The sequence below is a fragment of the Babesia bigemina genome, assembly GCF_000981445.1.
Source record: "Babesia bigemina genome assembly Bbig001, chromosome : II".
NCBI classification, from domain to species: Eukaryota; Apicomplexa; class Aconoidasida; order Piroplasmida; family Babesiidae; genus Babesia; species Babesia bigemina.
Genome location: NC_027217.1, coordinates 1,375,561 through 1,395,825, shown reverse-complemented (window position 1 = coordinate 1,395,825; position 20,265 = coordinate 1,375,561). Strand labels below are relative to the sequence as shown.

At 52.1% G+C, this 20,265-nt stretch overlaps 9 protein-coding genes across 9 annotated transcripts; 6 read left to right on the top strand and 3 right to left on the bottom strand.

Moving 5' to 3' along the window:
* Positions 1-870: 870 nt before the first annotated feature.
* On the top strand, positions 871-1,860 carry BBBOND_0206200 (hypothetical protein; the record flags this gene model as incomplete). The annotated part of the gene is made up of 1 exon (XM_012912194.1): positions 871-1,860. One exon carries the CDS (start codon positions 871-873, stop codon positions 1,858-1,860), a length of 990 nt encoding a protein of 329 aa, XP_012767648.1.
* Positions 1,861-2,515: 655 nt separating this feature from the next.
* On the top strand, positions 2,516-3,361 carry BBBOND_0206190 (hypothetical protein; the record flags this gene model as incomplete). Its single annotated transcript, XM_012912193.1, has 1 exon — positions 2,516-3,361. The coding sequence occupies one exon, from the start codon at positions 2,516-2,518 to the stop codon at positions 3,359-3,361; it is 846 nt and encodes a 281-aa protein (XP_012767647.1).
* An 80-nt stretch (positions 3,362-3,441) lies between these two features.
* BBBOND_0206180 (hypothetical protein) lies at positions 3,442-3,633 on the top strand (the record flags this gene model as incomplete). Its single annotated transcript, XM_012912192.1, has 1 exon — positions 3,442-3,633. The coding sequence occupies one exon, from the start codon at positions 3,442-3,444 to the stop codon at positions 3,631-3,633; it is 192 nt and encodes a 63-aa protein (XP_012767646.1).
* A 747-nt stretch (positions 3,634-4,380) lies between these two features.
* BBBOND_0206170 (cysteine desulfurase, putative) lies at positions 4,381-6,064 on the top strand (the record flags this gene model as incomplete). The annotated part of the gene is made up of 2 exons (XM_012912191.1): positions 4,381-5,620; positions 5,829-6,064. 2 exons carry the CDS (start codon positions 4,381-4,383, stop codon positions 6,062-6,064), a joined length of 1,476 nt encoding a protein of 491 aa, XP_012767645.1.
* Positions 6,065-7,094: 1,030 nt separating this feature from the next.
* On the top strand, positions 7,095-8,182 carry BBBOND_0206160 (hypothetical protein, conserved; the record flags this gene model as incomplete). The annotated part of the gene is made up of 2 exons (XM_012912190.1): positions 7,095-7,408; positions 7,444-8,182. The coding sequence occupies 2 exons, from the start codon at positions 7,095-7,097 to the stop codon at positions 8,180-8,182; spliced, it is 1,053 nt and encodes a 350-aa protein (XP_012767644.1).
* A 243-nt stretch (positions 8,183-8,425) lies between these two features.
* Positions 8,426-14,713, top strand: BBBOND_0206150 (hypothetical protein, conserved; the record flags this gene model as incomplete). The annotated part of the gene is made up of 1 exon (XM_012912189.1): positions 8,426-14,713. One exon carries the CDS (start codon positions 8,426-8,428, stop codon positions 14,711-14,713), a length of 6,288 nt encoding a protein of 2,095 aa, XP_012767643.1.
* A 310-nt stretch (positions 14,714-15,023) lies between these two features.
* On the bottom strand, positions 15,024-16,262 carry BBBOND_0206140 (hypothetical protein, conserved; the record flags this gene model as incomplete). The annotated part of the gene is made up of 1 exon (XM_012912188.1): positions 15,024-16,262. The coding sequence occupies one exon, from the start codon at positions 16,260-16,262 to the stop codon at positions 15,024-15,026; it is 1,239 nt and encodes a 412-aa protein (XP_012767642.1).
* Positions 16,263-17,132: 870 nt separating this feature from the next.
* BBBOND_0206130 (hypothetical protein, conserved) lies at positions 17,133-18,751 on the bottom strand (the record flags this gene model as incomplete). Its single annotated transcript, XM_012912187.1, has 3 exons — positions 17,133-17,500; positions 17,539-17,592; positions 17,635-18,751. 3 exons carry the CDS (start codon positions 18,749-18,751, stop codon positions 17,133-17,135), a joined length of 1,539 nt encoding a protein of 512 aa, XP_012767641.1.
* Positions 18,752-19,709: 958 nt separating this feature from the next.
* Positions 19,710-20,199, bottom strand: BBBOND_0206120 (hypothetical protein, conserved; the record flags this gene model as incomplete). The annotated part of the gene is made up of 2 exons (XM_012912186.1): positions 19,710-19,919; positions 20,044-20,199. The coding sequence occupies 2 exons, from the start codon at positions 20,197-20,199 to the stop codon at positions 19,710-19,712; spliced, it is 366 nt and encodes a 121-aa protein (XP_012767640.1).
* Between the last annotated feature and the right edge of the window lie 66 nt (positions 20,200-20,265).

Below are 20,265 nucleotides of genomic sequence, written 5' to 3'. Positions count from 1 at the left end.
CATTTCATATGCAATTTACTGCTTAGAGGCGGACGATGTACCCGCGCCCTAGGATGCTAGCCATAAGATTCGTGCGGCGCTGCGTTGATGGTGACGCTTATAAAAAGTAACGCTAATGGTTCCGGCCTCGAAGACCACGGGAATTAAATAACTCACGACTATTCAACAAAATGCGATGTACGCAGCACCACCTAGCGCCGCCCACAATCGCAACTATCTGTGACAGCATAATGTTTTATATCGCACAACACTTAGAGGCACCAGCAGCGGGGATGGCAAGCGCATTCAAGCCTTGCCGCTGCCCACAACATACAATAGTACTGGATGCCGGACCACTCATTGCAGCAATGAAAGTGGCCATTCAAGAGCGGATCATAATGCAAACCAAGCTTTTAACATGTGCACATCACGGCTAATAGCACAACACAAAGATCGAGAGCCAATGACAAACACGCCTGCAGCTGCGAAAGACACGGCGTTGCGGCGCCGACCCAGACCGGCATTATGCGCAGGATTCCGGGGGCAGTGAACACATACGCACACTACACAACCAATAGCGAAAATCACGGGCTTTTACGAAGGTTCCACACACGCACAGGTGTCTCACACCTACTACAAGGCAAGCACGAAAACGTATTCCTGTCCTACATAAGCGTTCCCAGTGGATAGAGGAGCGGAACGTTTATATTTGAAAAGCCTGTGTGTGTGTGTCAATGGGTGGACGATAACTGAGACATCACGTCAGATATCATGCGCCGTGTCTACCACATCTGTCGCTATGCGGCTGAGCAGCATTACGATGTTTAATTTTCGTCATATCATTTAAAAACTGTATTTGTTTTTTATTTACGCGTATAATCGTAAGAAATGATGAAATTTTTTATTCCCTTGGCGCTTTATGTTGCCAGCCTTATCAACGTCACTGCTGCTAGCGATGATGAGCAAATTCCTCCACCACCACCTCCACCGGAGCTGACTGGTGATATAACTCAGAAGATTGACGGGGTGGATTATGACTACGTTATACCCTCAACGGAAAAGCGCTTCAAGGTAGTTATGAGCCTGATGGATGGTGATGGACTAAACGTTCATCTGCTTGAAAAGGTCGAAGAAGTATTCAAGGAGCTTATTAGTCACTCAATGCACAAATGGACAGAAGCGCTTCCAACCGAGCATCAAGATCGGTTCCTTAGATATGCGTCTCAGCAGGCGACATCCCTTCCGACAGGTATACAAATGCAAAACTACACGAGCGTCGAACAGGCTAAGGCCATACGCAATGCTCTGGATATATCTGGAAAATCTTTCCACCTGTTGTTTGGCCTCCTTTTCGGGGATTATGCTAAACACGTGTCTCATGAATCCACGAAAGCTGAGGCAACCCAAATAGAGGAACCTGGAAGTGACCCGAATGTTGCTAGGGGTGTGCTTGACGCGCCAAACAATTCGCATAACGTAAAAGAGGGTATGCAGATAGACGATATGTTTTTGAATCTCAGATTTGTGTTACCTTCATTTGCCAATGATCTTTACGAACTACACGGTGTAATTGCCAACAAACCGAATGAAACAAACCTGGACAAGAATGCGATAACCCGGAGTGTTATGGATTGGATGAAGATACACTTACCTGAAATCGAAGCAAATAAAGTTGTAAAAGGCTACGAAATTCAGCAAAAGTTAACTCAACTAGTACAGAATGAACCTCATCTTACGGAAGCCATAATAGCTTTCAAGGCTTACAACCTAGCAGACGAAGACCTGAAATCATCAGTAGCGAAGTGCAAGGAGATGAACGCTGCGAGCTTCGGCACTATCGGTCTGCTCTTGGCGGCCGTCTTCGCATCCACCATGTGGTAATCAATATGTAATTACACTTAAGATTTTATGTGACGATCTTTAACTTTTTAGATTACTAAATGTCGTGCTAGTCTAACTAGACACTCCACGGTGTCTGGAGGTACTCATTTCATATGCAATTTACTGCTTAGAGGCGGACGATGTACCCGCGCCATAGGATGCCAGCCATAAGATTCGTGCGGCGCTGCGTTGATGGTGACGCTTATAAAAAGTAACGCTAATGGTTCCAGCCTCGAAGACCACGGGAATTAAGTAACTCACGACTACACAACAAAATGCGATGTACGCAGCACCTCCTAGCGCCGCCCACAATAGCAACTATCTGTGACAGCATAATGTTTTATATTGCACAACACTTAGACGTCACCAGCAGCGGGAACGGCAAGCGCATTCAAGCCTTGCCGTTGCCCACAACATACAATAGTACTAGAACAAACACAAGTCGCTGTCATAACTACTAAGCAGTGTTTTGATAACGTAGCAAAATCAGATCGCGCGGCGTCCGCTTTTCGTTTTATCCGCGTGGTGTGAATCTCAGAGAGCCAATGCAAGCGAAATCCCATTTCGTTCGTCGGAGCGTGTTACTCATTGCGACGTCTGCCATAGAGGGCGTTTGTTGCGAATTGTTGCTGTCAAAGTCGATCCGCTGGAGGGCATGCCGGGACTCGGCCTGGACGCTGGTTACGAGTCTGGCTACGAATCCGACAATGCGGACGCGGAGGAAGTCACTGAAGCTGACGTTGCAGACCTAATGAAGCTAATACACGACGCGAAGCAGGGGAAACTTGGACCCATGTGGAAAAAGGAGATGATGGCTGCGGAGGAACTCTACTTACGCCGTCGTGCAGCGCTACGGGACCTTGGCGGAACAGCGGATTCAGATGAGAAACCCAACGTCTCGGAGCTCTTAAAAGAGCAAAATGATGTGCTCGATGAGCACCTAAACGCTATGTTCGACCTCTCCGAGCTGCGTCACCCTACCGAGGAGGAGGTCAGGCGCAACCTGGGTGAGATGCGGCCGGAGGATGAGGGATGGACACAAGATGACGCGGGACTCCAATCGACGCAAGAAAGCCGCGACGCGCAATATATGAGAAGCCTCACGCAAGGCAAGCTTCGTCGGGAGGACCTTAGCAACCTAATCAGCGGATTCTACCGCCAGAAGGGCATTCTGAACGAGCCTGTAGTAGTCACCGCGCTACCCCCCTTTGAGGTTAGCTGGCGCCAACACAGCCGTTATTTCGACCTCTGGTTCCCGTGCATATCGCCCGAGGACAGAGAGGACGACTATGCCGTGACATTCATGCCGCGGGAGCTGACCATCACGTACAACGGCAAGGCTGTGTCTCGACCCTTGCGCGGCAAGGTCGACGTCGATGGCTGCTTTTGGTCAATACACGACATGGAGGGACGCGGGAACGTGGTCAGCGTCGTACTTCTCAAAAGCGCTCCCCGCTACTCCGGAACGTGGGAACACCTCTTCCGCGGCACACGTCCCTAACAGCCCCCAGGCTCACGTGACGACTACCCGTACAACTCACAGTATAATTTTATAATTAAGGCAGCGCCGACTGCTACACAATGGTGCTACCGATACTACAATACTTCATAGCGGCAGTCAAGCTGACGCTTGCGCTTTCACCTCTCTTGGTGATCGTCGCTATATTTGCGGTGAACAAGAACTGCAATCAGCGCTCGTCCGAAGGCTCCAGATCAGGCGCGAGAATTGAGTACATAGACTCATCTGACGATGACACTAAAAATGATTGGTAGGTAGAGCGTCCTCCGTAATCATTTAGCTTTTGCAGACCCTGAGTCCATCCATTGATTTCGGAAACTGTCAAATCTGACACACGCTAATGCTGATTAAATTATACCTTTGTCAACGTATAACGTCTTTAACACGTAGTAGACAGCTATGCTGGGCAGACTGCTGAGTTATATCGTGTCTACGCTCATATGTAATGGGATGAAAGTAGAGATACGCAATTGATAATAGTAGGAGCAGCATTCACAGATGTTGATCACCGCTGGTATGGATAACTCGGCGAAACGTCGCGTTGCACATCCTTCGTATGTCGCATAAGCACTGAGAGCATTAAGCGCTTGTTGCCCGGTAGTTCAAACTACTACATTTTTATGGAGCTAATGTGGGTTGCTGGATCGAGGCAATCAGATTTTAGTGATGGCTGGCGTCGACGCAATTCCACGTCGAACTGCTTCAGTACTGCAGATCATATAGCTTTAATAACCGAGGTGTCATACGCTGATAATTGGAATGCGTATTGAGAGATGTGTATAATTTTTTTGCGAAATCTCGGATAACGCCACCAGCATTTGTCCTTCAGCTCCCAACAACAACCTCGCAGTTGTTGGCAACGCTTCCTAACGAATACTTAGATGAAACAATATAACTGTACATAATTTCGCAATTCATATGATGATTGTGACGTCACATTAACTTGGCTCGCATTTTAACGCAGCCTTCTTCACGCAGAAGATGACGAGACTTCCGCAACAATGCTGAACGCCCAGATTCAACTATACACTGTCCAGGCGCTCCATCGCGCTAATGGCAAGCTGGCGACATTTGGAACAGCGGCTATTCGTAACTACGCCCATGGAAGATTAGGGTGCCGCCGCATTGACGAGGTGCATCCTGTCATTGGAGGTGGCGTGGGAAGCGTGCTAAGGAACGCGGCCGCAATCGGTAGCCTGCAGCGGTTGGAGGTCTGCAGCGCACGGCGCCAATGGCGTGCCTATAATGAGGGGCGTGTCTATCTCGACTACCAGGCCACAACCCCCGTCGACCCGAGGGTGCTGGATCGGATGCTGCCGTACTTGAGCCACAGCTTCGGAAACCCGCACAGCCGCACCCACTCCTTCGGTTGGGACGCTGAACACGCCGTGGAGGAAGCGAGGTCTGAGGTGGCTGCATTACTCAATTGCGACCCCCGCAGCATAATCTTCACCTCGGGTGCCACGGAGTCCAACAATTTGGCCATCAAGGGCGTCACCGAATATTACAGCAACCTCGAACACCCCGATCCGTCAAAAATAAAGGATCACATTATAACCTCGCAAATAGACCACAAATGCGTCCTGCAGACCTGCCGCCATCTGGAAAATCGGGGCTACAAGGTGACCTACCTGAAGCCGGATACCAAGGGGGTCGTCAGCGCAACCGATGTCGCGGCTGCAATCACGCCAAAGACGTTTCTGTGCTCAATCATACATCTCAACAACGAAATCGGCACACTCCAGAATCTGGAGGGCATCGGGCAAACGTGCCGAGAGCGCGGCGTGATTTTCCATACTGATGCCGCGCAGAGCTTCGGGAAAGTGCCCCTCGACCTATCTAAACTACCAGTCGACCTTATGTCCATATCTGGGCACAAGATATACGGCCCCAAGGGAGTGGGCGCCCTTTACGTGGGCAGGCGGCCGCGCATCCGGCTACGCCCAATCATCGACGGCGGTGGGCAGGAACGAGGTCTAAGATCAGGGACGCTACCCACGCCGTTGGTAGTGGGACTCGGTGCAGCCGCTAGCGTGGCCCGTCAGGAGATGCAGCGCGACTTAAGCAACGCACGTCGTTTGTGGCAGAAGCTGGTGGACGGCATGCGGGACATAGGCCACGTGCATATAAATGGTCCAGTCAAGGATGGCGAACGTTACTGGGGAAATTTGAACGTCTCTTTCGAGTTCATAGAAGGTGAATCGCTGCTTATGTCACTGCAAAATATTGCACTATCCAGTGGTAGGTTTAGTTATTGGTTATGTTGCCCCTCAATTAATACCATTTGCCTGAGCCTCCGTAGGCAACATTTGCAATAGTCTCTGTTTAATCAAACCGCAATGGTCATTTGAACATTCATTGCGGATTCCTTATCACTGAATGATTTTCACGTTGATGATGCTTTTTCCTTGCGATGCGCTTTGAAATTTTTAGCTAATTTGTGCTATAGGATCGGCGTGCACATCCACAAGTCTGGAACCTAGCTACGTCCTGCGCAGCATTGGAGTCGGCGAAGAAGTTGCGCACACGTCAATTCGCTTTGGCATTGGTCGTTTTACTACAGAACGCGAGATCGACCAACTGCTGGCGGAGCTCAGGTCTGCCGTGGAACGTTTGCGAAGCTGCAGTCCGCTCTACGAAATGTTCCTTGAGAAGGAGTCAACGGAAAATATGATCTGGACGTGAGCACGGGTGATTCACGAGCGAAAATGTTAGGCGACTTTTTCTTGTCTTTTCCCGCCTTCGGCTCACAGTGTCGCATTATCGCAAGTTCCACTTTGTACACCGATAATTTCAGTTAGAGAGCTTATTCAGTTACGATGCGTACGTGGTGGTGAAAGTTATGTACGATCCGTGGGGAATCTGATTTCGCTGGTTTCGCCCACCGTAGATGCGTTGAAAAGGCCTTTGGAGGAATGAAACAGGCAACAATGGCGCTTCGCACGGTAATGGCATATCAATGACACAGTATTAACTTAATAAACTGCATTTTCTGCCGTGATGAAATAAGGAGTTAGTGTCCTGCAGTGCAGCGATTTGCTTCGTTGCATTTGGGCGCTTCTTCTAACTTCGCTCCCCTTAAAATTGGTTAACGTTCAAAATAGTTTATGGTTTCGGGTACATGATAGCTCAATGCTATTTCAAATGCGCCAAATGCAAAAGCCTGCGATGAATCGCGGGAGCTTGATGTGCCATATTGTGTTCGAGTGAGCCGACAATTAATCATACCGAAGTATCGACATCATGACACTCATGGTCTATAAAATCATTACGAGACTCATAGATATATATCTAATGTGCAAAGCAACCGCTTCTGGTTCCAAATGGCTTCGATCGCAGATCCGGGGATATTTTCCCATGCGCCGACTTTTAGGCGCATGGTGTCACAGGAATACCACCCCTCTGTTCCTGCCTGATTCAAAGCCACTTGACGTAACTCACACATGTCTTGTAGCGTCTTATTAAAAAATTAAATTCCAGTACGCTGCATCTCCTGTAGTTTCCCACTAATCACTGTGGGGTGAAGGTCTTACCCTCGCATATTCGGAGCGAGCGGATCAGCCGCTTCAGCAGGGGGTGTTTGGCACAGTGCAGCATATTCGAAGTCCACATCATGAGAAAGGTTAGCAAACGCCGTAGCCTCTGGGAGAGAATTGGTGGGCGTTGTATAGGCGGATGTCTTCGCAGCGATGGGATGCCCGCAGAGGATACCGAGATGATCAACATGAACTCGGAGAATGACGAGTGTTTGCACCTCCGAGACTACACAACGCACGATTCCAACCTCATACCGGTGCTGCCAGAAGAGATCGAGTTCAGAAGAGTGGACAATTTCCACTGCCGCAACCTTACCATCGTGGAACACAGTCCCATTGCTGTTCGGAAATTCCAGGAGCTTACTAAGGAATTGGGCACGGTGAAGGAGCCCATTTCAATTGTACTGCCACCAAAATTGCCTTTCGACCTGGGAAATTACCATCCATGCTTGGACTCTCAGGCACCAACAATTTCGGACGACGAGGATGCCACGTGGGTCACCCATTTTATGATTCATCAGAGTGCAGAAATGAATCTGTCAGTAGTAATGACGTGTTCGCAGCAAGTTATACTACACTAAACGAGCCGTGTTACAGACTGGCGGAACGCATTTACCATTTGGAAAAGTTAAAAATGGAGCAACGAAGCATACGGTCAAGCATAACTATCGCAGATACGTTGGATGGTGAGCAGCCATTCCATGACGAAAGTGACGATAACAAATCGACCTGCTCGTTGCGCAGTGCCTCGCCTGCAGCAGGGGGAACAGGTTTCTCAACTGCAAGGGAACAAGAATGCAACCCGCCAGGCAGCGAACAAGGTAGCACGCAAAGCGAGTCGCCTACATCGACCGGATCTTATAATGACCGTGATGCAGTACTGAGTGAATCGCCAAGTTCAGATATTGACGAGCAACCACAAGCTGGCGGCGATATAAACGTCGAGGATGAACACCACGGAACGCCGAATGCCACGGGTACGGAAAGTACCGGCCAAGGCGAGAGAAAACTTCACCACGTGTCTACCTACAACGTGCAACCCCCGATGGTCTACTATGACCCGTTCGACGAACCGGAGGACGACCACTTTTGGCCCTTTTCGCTAGGAACTAGTGTGTGGAATTTCATGGTTGGCAGTTCCCGCAGTTTGGCGCCTCAAAATTCCGCGGTGATGAACGTCGAAAGCCATATATCGTCTTTCTATTCGAAGGAAGGTGAGTTTTGTGTTGCGGCCCATGTCACGTGTCTACAGAGCTTCGTGTGTTGAGACATACGCTCGATCGTTTACCCTCCTCGGAAGCCCGGTATATAGCTGAATCAACCTTAGCAATGATGAATAGTTAGCTTGTTGTGCGGGTGTGTGAATGTGTATGGTGGCGACGCCTATCGTGTGCTCGCTGCTCCGCGAAGGTGTGTGGGCCGCCACTAACAATACAGGAACCGGCGCTCAGTTTCACCTGCTACTAGCCTTTAAAAACATATGGCAGACCGTATGGCAGCAGGTAGGGCGATGGCGCACGCCGCCGGCGGAGCTACCTTCTCCGAGTCCGCGGCGGTAGACTCCATCACGCAGCGGCTGCGCAGCGGGCTCGCCTGGCGATCTATGCTGCTGCAGCAGGTTGGAGTGAACCGGTACTGCACCTACGACCCCAGCACAGAGACCGCGGTGACGACGATGTACGAAACCGGTGGCTCCTCCCTGGGCAGCCAGGCGGAGCATCTCCAGTCGGGCGAGGACATAGACTGCACGTACGGAGTCTCGTCCTGCAACGAAGCGGTGCTGACTCGAAGTCATGAGCGGTACCATGGGGAGGCTGCGATACCGTCCGCCTTTACCTTCTTTCAGGAGGACGGCACTGTGATACGTTATGTCGACGACTTCATAATTTATTCCCCAGCGTGCGATAAGATAACGCCGCTAGACCACTTGTCCCGTTTCGGCATGGGGCTCTGGTTGATGGGGAAGCTAAAACTGGTGAACAGTCTCTACACCGCCAGCGAGTTGAGCGCGCTGATGCATCCGACACTCAACGAAGACCTTTCGTCCCACGACTCGTCGCGTGGCCGGCAGCGCCGCAAGTGCAAGGTAATAGGCGTGCGTGCCCGCATCCTGGACTTCTTTATCGACTACGGGTGCAAGCCGTCCGATGTGCCCGCGTTATACGTCATAAGTGAGCACGATGTATACTATCGGCTGGACAAGCCGGCGCAGCGCTACGTCAACTACTATGTATCATTCATGCTCTACTACAACCTCTCGACGCGCATCACCAAGGAATACCAGCGCGACCGCAACCGCAGGCTTCACGATATAATGGCGGAGATAATGGCAGAGGGCGGTTCGGCCCTTACCACCTGGAACGAGGCCATGCATGTGCAGGGGTTAACGGAGGCGGACCTTATCAAGGTTATAGAGATGATATACAGGGACTGCCTCCATGTGCATCTCTTCCAAAGCCGCAATAAAGAGAGCAGTTATGAGCAGACGCAGGAAATGAACGCCCCCTCCAGCATAGGAAGTATCAATTCCCTGCAAGCTTATCCACCACTCGATGCGCGCGACCTTTATGCTGGACTCGATGCGCCGTACACCATGTTGGGTGCTTCTAAGGTTATGGGAAACAGTATGCTCGTTTCGGATATCAACATGGAGCCAGCCGGGCTAGGCACCATGTATGCGCCACCCGACCTCGCAGCAGCTAACACTGGCGCAAACACTATTGGATTGCTGTTGTGCGACCTAATGGCGGTGTTGAAGGAACATCGGCCGTTCGTCTTCTTCGACCAGAGTTTCGTGGTGCCCGAGTTCATGAGCACCGCACGTCTCACAGAGAAGTATCTATCCACCTTCCAGCAGCTTTATGATGATCCCGAAATGTTACAACAAAAGAGGCAAAGGAATATGCCTATTCCAGCCCGGCCACCTTTGGTGGATACGAAGGCGCTCATCGCTACTTCCGAAGTGGTACGAGCGCACAAAATGCCAAAGATAGGGCCGCAACCTAAGTCGGCTAAGGCGAGCAAAACACACAAGGACGGTTCCGCTACGAGGGTGTATAGGGAAAGCAAAGCAAGCAAAACTGCCGCGGCTATGGACGCTATAAAGGTTGTAGTACAAGCGCCGCCTCCAGTAGAGATCAAAAGCAAGGTCTCGGGGCGCATCATAAAGCGCAACTCGAAGCTGGCGGATTCTGAAGAAGTGCAGCTGATTGTGCACGAGGAACCGAAACCCGTCGTTAAGCGGTCTGTAGCGGCGCCGGAGCCTGATGAAGCGATGCGACATCGTCAACAGATGTTGATTGACACAGAGAAGCAGTGCAACGCACTTGCTTTGCCGGATGACTTCGCGTACACGTGCTACAACACGTCGAGCGACGTTTCAGGCGACGAAGCCGGCAGACAACCGCTGGCGTTGCTCAATGATTGCTGCGTTGAACTGAATGATGCGAGGTATTACCCACGCGATATCCCTCTCCGTCTACTCAGGTTCTACGGCGCGGATGACATTTTGGATATAGCGAACGTGTGTCGACAGTTCTCGGCGTCACCCTCCACTGCTCAGCCGATGCTGCCCAGGTTCACTTTCGCCGAGCTCGAAAAGAGTCTGCTCTACACCACCAGCGTCGACGTGTACAAGCCCATAGAGCCTTCCACGTTCCGTTTTGAACCACCCCAATGTCTCTGCAGCTTGGTTGCAAAGGACCAGGACTGGTTACCCAAATTCCAGAGGCTAGATAAGAGGGTAAATGACCTGTATGTCGGGCTTATGCGTTCCCTGAACGACTTCAGCCGCTATGAGAGTTACGAGTATAAGGTGCGGATGATGCGGCTACTCTCACCTCTGTCGGACAAGAAGAAGGACGCGCAGGAACGCGACATAAAGGCGAGCATGCCCGACTATGATACGCTGTCTTATTTCATATCTACTCACGGCGGCTGCCTCTACCGCGGGCGGTTCAGGCACATAATACCGGAGCCTGAACACCCGATTCCATACATAAACACTGCGCGGTGGAACAGAAGGTTTAAAAAGGTCGAGCGGTTGCTGGCGGCAACTAAGTCTTACGTTTACACCAATGTGGATTACGAGTATCTACCGGAAGGCGTTGTGATATCATTAAATTCGCGTTTAGAAGGCGTACCCATGGATCTGCTATCCAGCCATTGCCGGGAAGGAGCCGATTACCGAGTGATATACCCCTCAGATGTTTTCGAGGTGTTGCCGACCTTCTCTAAAAAAATGCTGGTCTGGCAAACGGAGGTTTTACCGGAGGCACGAGAGCGTTCGGACCTGATCAATGCGCTGAATGACCGGTTGAGGGCTTCATCTCTGGCTCTTTTCACTGTGGATCCAGTGACGCCGAACAAAACGGAGCCCGTGTTGGGATTCGGTTTCAAGGAGTCAATTAGCTTGTTGAGTGCGAAGGTCGCGCTGAATCCAATGATGTTGACGGAGTTCACTTGGCCGTGTCTATTGCGGCTCTATCTATTCTACGCAGTTTACTCGTGCCGTCGTAGGTATCTGTACAGGCTAAACTCTAGGAGTTTCGGAGATGCGCGGTCTACCGCCATGGAAGACGACGACGAAGACGAAGAAGACGATGAACCCATCGATAAAGAGGCCCCCGAAGGTACCAAGGGCGAATCTACGACAGCTAAATCAAACGCGTCGCTGCAGGCAACTAACAATTCCGAGGATGATGTGGACGATGAAGAGGAAGAAGATGAGGCAGAAGGAGAGGGAGAGGCGGAAGCAGAGGAGGGGACTCGCGTTGGTCGCCGTCGTGGCTTAGGAGCGCAGCGGTATTCTCCGTACTATGAATTCGAGATTCAGTGGTACCCAGATATCAATAGAGTTAAGCATATGTTCAAAGGCACAGTGTCAATCGAAGCGGTGAAAGTCATATTGGAAAAATTGCGTGTCTGCAGCATTTTTGAACTTGAGGTGCGCGACAGGCTGACACTGTTGCGGTGGATGGGTGAGCTGCTGGCTTATAGCCCAGACGCCAAGCGCTTCATCGACCAAAGGAACGATGAGTTTTTCAGCTTGAAGGCAGCACTGGTCAAGAGTGACGTTACGCAGGCGCCAAACGTGGCAGCTTCAGCTGATGGAAAGGCTGAGGACGTGGATAGGTCGCCAGATTATGAAACGATGGCACTAACAAATAACGTCGGCGCTGCAGTCAAATCCGAAAAGGGCGGTGCGCTCATCACAGCTGAAGGAAAAGTGGGTGTCAAAAGGAGGGGTAGGTACAAAACGAAGAAGAATACGGAAGCTGCATCATCACAGCAACTATCTAACGCAAAATCTCACCCGGACGTAAAAACTGAATCCGAAAATGTGTCAAACCTATCTTCGAACGTTCAAGTAAAATTGGAATCTAACGATGTCGATGGTGTGGCCATAAAGGAAGAGCCTGGAGCGATAGCACCTGGTAAACACGCTTCTGCGGGCGATGTAAAGTTAGAGGGCGATACGCAAAATCCTGAGGGCGGTGTTACAAACAATTCCAGAGAAAACGATTCGGCTGTTGCCCTGGTGGCTACCATTGATACGGTGAAACGGAAGAAGCCCAAGGAGATAATGAAGGAGCTGGCCGAATTGGAAGAACGATACGTGCAGCGTAACGTGCATCTGGGTCGTGATAGGTTCTACAATGATTACTACTATTTCGGCGGGGATCTGGGATGCCGCATTTTTGTGCGCACTCTGCCGTCCGCCAGGTTTACAGCTCAACGAACCTCAATTCGGTCAAAGCAACGACGCGGCGCTTCGTTTGGTCCTGAAAAGTTCAAATTTAGGATTGCGGATTATGCCAAGCAACTGATGGAGGACCGTATTTTTGCTGTCGACGCTGGGACCGGTAAGAACAAGCGGAAAGCTGCGGAAGAAAGCTCAACGTCTGAGCCTCAGGACGACAACAAAAAGGCACCCGATGATTCCAACACGGCGCCTAATCCGCAGGAAGCCTCTAGCGATCCGAAGAACGTGGGCGAAGTAAAAGAGGAGGTCGGCACACAGATGATCAAACGGCGAAAACCGAAAGGTCGGAAACCCAAAATGGCTAAACCTAGGCTGAGACGCAGCCGTGAATTCTTCGAAAGACAGCCAACAAGTTTCGATACTGTAATTGACTACCTGAACTACCTAACAACCATCCCGCCTCGTCTCTCTTGGGGGGTTATGGATACCCCTTGGGACATCCGAATGTTCATTGACCGGTTATCTCCGCTCACCAGCAACGAGAGGGGGTTGCAAGCAAAGTTGATACAGCTCGAACCGGAGTTTAACAACCTGTCGTTGCAACCAAACGGCTCCGTAGAGGCGTGGCGTGCGCCAACCCCCTACGGCCATCTACTCATATCGCTTAGTCAAGGTGTGAAATCCTTTTCGTCGCGCATTATCGAGATGTCAAGTACAACGTTGTTACGCTATGGTATCATGAAATCCGAGTCGCCGTCTCACAACGATCTGATGATGCATGTTAAGAGCGAAGGAGATACACGCAGGGGCAAAGCGACCGATGCGGCAGTTGGTGGCCAGCCGTGTAATGTTTGTGCCAGTAATGGGCGTAACTTATGCGGCACAAACCCCGCAGAGATGATCAGCGTCGAGAACAATCGCCTAGCGCAGCTCATCGACAGTATGACGTTGGACTCGCTGAAATGTTGCTGTGGCGACCTTGCAACGGTTGCTTCGGGCATGGCACTGATCTTGCAATTGGTTGTTCTCTGCGAATCCGCCGTATCGCGATATTGCGACTGGCTTCCATGGAATGAGAAACGTGCCATGTGGTTGGACAAAATGGATTCAATGTACCGAGATGTACAACGCATAAGTGCACCAGTTACTGCTAACGCAGGAACTGGGACTGTTTCCGCGCGCGATTGTGCCTGTGCATCACGGGGCGGCAGCGCTGCCCTAAGTGATGACGAAAAGCTGCTACTACAGAGTATCGAGGAATTGGGTCTGTGGTTCCAGTATGTGTACGTCTTTAACCAGCCGAGGTTGGAGGCGTTGTCTAAATACCAGCTGCGCTGGACTTCTGTATCGGCTATCGAGAAGCCGACGTTGCTCTGCTCCCACATCTCCACCATGTGCCAAGGTTCTGTGGTCTATATGTTCGGGGGGTACAGGGAGTGGCTGTTGTCGCTGAACGAAAACAAGCTCTTCCCACGCGAATTGCTCGCTGACATGGTGAAGGATTACGGCAGTGTGCCAACCGAACCTAACACGGCCTCTCTGCTCAAGGCGCTGCCTTCCATGGAACCGGTGGTGCCCAAGGAGACGCTGGAGGTTCATGTGGAGTCTGTGTGGTTGTTTGAAGTGCCTGAATGCGGTCGCTTTGCGCGACTTGTTGTACGCAGTGTGGGATATGAGAAATACGACCAGGAGGCAAATCCCACTTGTGATTCCGTCGTCGAGGGGCGACTTGTACCATACTTGCAATCTGTTTACGCCTCTGCAGCTGAACAAGGTAATGATTATGGGTTAGATAAGGCAGTGGAGGATGGTGTTGACTACGTGCTCCGAGGAGAATCCCTCGTATCAAAGAGGTTCGTAGTGTACGCACCGCTAGACTGCATTGAAAGGGAGTCCGAATTCATGCTACCGCTTACTTTTTTGGCGGGCCACATGTCACCGGTATGGCGGAATTTAATGAGCTGCAACTGGAGAGGGGCACCTTGTAAGGTACGCAGCATGTGCTACGGCGCTGCGGACCTGTGGCGCGCAGTGCAGATTGACGCTGCCGACCAGAGCGAGATGGTTAATTTGTGGGAGATCTCACCGATGTGATCTTTTGTAAGCGAATTCGTATGGCACTGCCTACGGTCTGCTGTTGATACCAACTTACGCTGGGTATTTGTTAAAACAGGTATCCAGCCACCTTTTGCAACGGCGCACTTCGGCCGTATTGTAGCCTCCATTTTATTTATCAGAACTGACAATCTTAAATATGGCCACACAACACTCTGTGCTCTGATTTCGCGATAAGCTTTTCTGTTGCAGCGCCGTCCAAGCTCCAAGCTACTGTGGGTGCGGTGGGCACGGCGGCGCATCATACATGTTCGTAGACCCAATCGAGGTGCGCGTGTTTGCAACTATATTAGACGCTTTGTGTGTTATCCACCGCTGTGGAATTCGGAGCAGCACCGTCCGTGGTGGCGGACTCCGTAGTTGGCTTGCCCTGTGCTTTGGGATACAGGAACTCTTGCACGAGATGCCGCCGTTGGTTGCGAGACAGCCGCTTCCACGTGGCCATGTGCTGGTACTTAACTCCCACAGGCCTCGGCGTTGGGCGCGGGGCGCCGCTTCGTAGCCAGTTGTCGTACTTCACTGACAGGTCACGTTCCAGAGTACGCGTCCTGTACCGGTGGTTCACGAACGACTCCAGGTAGAACCGGTCACCGTTGACACGGTACCCTGGGCAGGCGTGCGTGAGGTAGAAATCCCGAATGGCATAAGCCCGCTGAGCGTCAGGCGATGCGCAGTCCCGTTGCAACTCGTCGATGCGAGACATGTTCATCGTATTCCACTCATTGTTTGGAAACACTCCAAGTTCCCTGAGGTCACGGGCTATGCGATCCATCACTTTAGGGTCCAACGCGTCCACTCGGCGTTTAGTCCGCCCCTCGGCTTCCGCGTCCAAGACGCAGCGCACCTCATCGGTGTCCCCGTCGATGAAGTAAAAGTCGCGTATATCGCTGTCAAGCGCGATCTTGTGCTTCACAAGGTAGTTGTCGACCATGCTGGAGCGAGGGAGTCCTTTGAAAACGCCGTATCGCCTCCAGAGGGCGGGATCACGGAAGTCTTGCAGAGTGACGCCCGCGTAGTTGACCTTGCCCGCGATTTGGCGCATCCGCCAGTACACCTGCTTGAATAGGCCTCGGTACCTTACGAACTCCCGACGGCGCCAAAATTCCTGCAGGCGCTTTATCGAGTGCGCGCGATCCACAAAATGCGGATACTCCGAAGGCCGCTCGACCACACGCTCAAAGTATATAACGAGGTCACGGGTGACGTCACAGCGCTGGCCATCAGCTATGAGCCTTAGCTGTTCAACAGCAGCATTGACAGCTTTACGAAATGCCGTATCTTGCTCGAACTCACGAGACAGCTCCCCGGCAGTGGTACCCCTCTTGATCATGCTCACCAGCCGCAGCATCGGCTCGCTCCGCATCACCACAAGCGCATCCGCGCATGGGACAGCATAATACTCGCGGGGAGCGCCGAAGTAGTCCTGGATGTTCCCATAGTATAGGGTGGGTGACGGGTATATCTTGGCCGGAGTTGTTTTCTTCGGGCGCCTGCGACTTGACTTTCGTGCACCCTTCAGCTGCTTCATGGACCCAAGCAACCGCATGGAACGCCGGCCGCTGCCTCCGGCGGCACTGATAAGGGAGGAATCATGGTAACGGCTGCTGTGGCGAAATGCCTCCGTGCACAACAGCGCGGCCGGCAGCAGCCACGTCAGCAACTGCATTGATCTGCCAGCTCAACTGACGATCGTCATAGTCGCGACCGCATTCCTCCCATGTACGTTGGTATATGCGGAGTTAGCTTGTAAGAGCCCACATTGACCAAACGCGCGAGCAAAAGACATGGAATCCTGCCACTGAAAAGCAGCCTAGGGGCTGTATTGCTCTAAGACGAGGTAATACACTAACATCAAGTATGGTACTGGAGTAACAACACATTAGCTTTTTATTTTGTCGTAGCTGTGGAACTGGTCAGATTCGCCTCGCAGAGTCCGGAATCCAGTCACGAGTGCAGAATCACGTGATGAAGCGGCGACCACAGTCGTTGATCGTTGTATGCCACAAGGGATTCTGCGTGAGCTAAAGTCTGCATTAACGCTAATATGCGTTGAATGAGGGCAATGTGTGATAATTTCACGCCGCCGTGGCGCCCGCAGTACTATACGCAAAGAAGCGGCCGAACGAAAGCGCTTCGTAAACTAACTGATACCGATCGGAAGGCAAAATATGGACTCTACATACGTGTCTAATGCTAACTGTGCGACCCGTGGCATATTTACAGTGTATTCGCCGTCACATCGCTTAGCCGTGCACCGCTACGATATGTTATGACATTACCCAGCAGGGCGTGTCCCATATGTACATACTGCACCCAGACATGCTGTATATAGTCAGTAGGGCGCAACGCAAACGCCATATCCTGAGCTCGGAGTAGTGGCTGGCCTGGGCTGACGGCTCTACAACCAAGAGAGTGATTTGGCGCGGCGGCTGATGACGCGCATATGGCGTTCAATATCCTCCAGCACTTTGGAGGTGCGATTGGTTCCGGTGCAGTCGAACTGTTGCTGTATATCCTGCAACGTTTTCTCCATGTCCGTAGAATCGGAGAGAATATGTCGCTCGGTCAAGGATCGGCAGCGCTCAAACAACGCACGCCTGCGCTCGCATAGTCGGCTGCCCAACTCTTCGCGCTCCTTATTGAGGTCGTCGAGCGTCTTCTGCCGTTGTCGCATGATACCCTGAAGGCGCGAGATAATGCTGACCAGCACTGAAATGTTGTACTGGGTGACCAGGTAGCGGCGGTTTATCGACGCTTTGCTGACCTCTGAAGGCAGATGTGGTGTTAACGTAGCCAGAACGAACCTGGGCTGAAGCTGGTAGACGCGCCGCTGGGGTCTGTTGGCGAAGCTATGCCTCCTGCGCCAGGGTGAGACGAAGGAATCGCAAAACAACACCAACCTGCGTTAGCGGCGCCCGTCGATCCCGACAAACCCACTGATTGCATGTGCATCGGCATCATGGGCGTCTGCTGCGACGGGTGGTGCACCGGCTCGAACGACCTCGTCATGCTCTTTAGGGTCTCCTCAGTAAAGTCGATCCCCCCTACGACCAAAGCGCGGTGCGCGCGTGCGTTCTCCCCCCGCGGACGTATCGAATCCGACAGGCAGTACCGATTTATTTCATGTGAAAATGCGTCGTACACATCCACAAACTCCCGCGGCACCGCCAACGCATCGGATTGGCTCAGGTAGAGCTTGAAGATATTCAGCATCCTCTCAAGCGCTGTGTAGTCGAACAGCCGAGCGAACCATCTGGTGCGATTGAGGCGCGCAAGCGCAACCCTGCGCTGCATCCCTCGGCGACGCAACACGTCCAGCAGCCACTCTAGCAGTCTGGTGTACACCTGCCGCACCGCCCGGCGCAACGGCCGGACCACGGTTTGCGGGTGCACCGCGAACAAAACCACCTCCTGCGAGTTGGGAGAACCCCTAAACATGCGCGACGTGGTCGCGCTCGCGAACTCGTCCCCGAAGAGCCGGGATGCCGGAAAGCCATCCCGCGTGGTAGACGTCGCAGAGTGGTCGTCACGTCCGACCGACGTGCCACCACCGATCGGCCTCGGCATTGAGTGCACGCGTGACGTGCTTGCATACATGGGGACACCTGCGGCCTCTGCACCGAATGATCCAGGGGGACGCGACGGCCTACCGATACGCTGCCGGGCAGCCGAACCTGCGGGTGCATAGGTCGTTTCCGCTGCGCTGCTGGCCGGGTTGTGCATCGGAGTGGCAGACTGGGCTTCCCGCGTGGCAGACAGCGACGCGTCGGCATAGTCCGATGGCATCGGCCATCGCGGCACGGATGCATACCCTCGACCTTGTGCCGACGCCGTTGCCGCTCCGCCGTTGGTGGCTGCAGATGCGGACCCGTGCTCGCCTAAAGCACTCCTGATCCGCGAAACGCTGGACAGTTGCGGCCCTGAAGCAGCGCAGGGCTTTTTCAGCGGAATCCTCGGTCGCGGTGTCTCCCCGACAAAGGCCCGCACCCGGGTTTGCGGAGTGTCGGTCACCGGCATTATGACGGTATCATCTGGTCTGCGTGTGTATATGAAAGCGGAAACATGCTCTATGCGTGACCACACGCAGATCTAGAGTGGTGTCAGTGAGCACAATTCGGAGTATATGAAAGCTCACAAGCCTAAACCATCAACGAATGAGTTACATAAAACAAAAGCAGATTCCAGAAATACAAAGAGATCGCACTGGACGCATCATACGTACGCAAATATACACGAACCCTGTCAACCCACCTGCCTGTCCACAATTCAGTTAACTCACGCCCTGAGCACTAGACAAACATGACAACATGTTAATATCGAGCAGCGAATCTGCTTGAAGGTAGGACAACCTGTGCGATGGGACGTTGTAGGGTGATGCGCCGCAAATACCGTTACAATTCCCTTTTGGACGAGTGTCGACTTAGCCACAAGGCTCGAGAGTTAACTAATGGGCACACAGCCAGCAGATATCCGACCAGGTCACCGCAACAGCGCCCACTCCACAAAAGGGATTGTATACGCGCAGCGTACCGTGTGGAACCGGTCTTTGACACAAATATAACCGCCTATTTTTGACAGTGGTGAGGTCGCGCGACCGACCACATAGGCAAGCAGCGGAAAACTATGTTCAACTACATTTACTGTGACAAAGGGCGTTCTATTAGCTGGTGGTTTTTAGTTGTCTTTGAAGCATGAAATTAGACGGTTCGCATTACACGTGTGACGCACATCGTCCACGAGCAGTAGACATCTCACAGTAAGGCCAGGCAAGCGCTAACGGATAAAGCAATTTGTACACCCTGCGATATATGACATATTGTAAACGTGTTGTTGCGATTGGTTCAGCCTCTGAACGAATATAACGGCTTCTTTGCCGGATGCATCGTGAGAGCTGCTCAGCTCATGCCGTAGCGTTCCAAAAAGCACATTTCCGTTAGGAAGACGCGGTCTAGCGGTATCGTTGAAGCGCCTGTACTTAAAGGTCTTCCTGCTCCAGATCCCTCTCCATGCCGTTCTGATTGAATTGGACCATCAAAGCGGGGTCTATTTCCTCCTTCGTTCGGCCGGCCTGAAGCAGCTTCATGATCGTCATGTCGGTACGCATCGCAAGCAGCTTCTGCGATTCCTGTAAATTGCGTTTGAGGTCCCAGTTCTGTTTGCTTGGAAGCACGAGCGACAGCACGTCCTGAAACGACATTGGCGGACTGCTCTAACGCAGAGATTCGACACATGGCGAGTATATAGACATACAGGTTACTATAAGTTGAAATAACATCTAGAATCAAGGGGAAGTCGGTCAAATTACCCACCTTGCTCGAGTACTCCTCGATGGTCTTGTCGATGGCAGCGTCGATTTCCTCCTCTATCTTGCGGTAGTCTTCCAGATTGCTGCGCACCAACCGTTTTAAATTATCGTCTTTGGGCACGTAGTAGTTGAAGACGAGCGACTTCAGCTTGTCCGCCATGGCTGGACCGCGGCGCCGTGAGACGGAGCAGAGCGCGACTGTAACGCCCAGAAACCGCCGTGATCA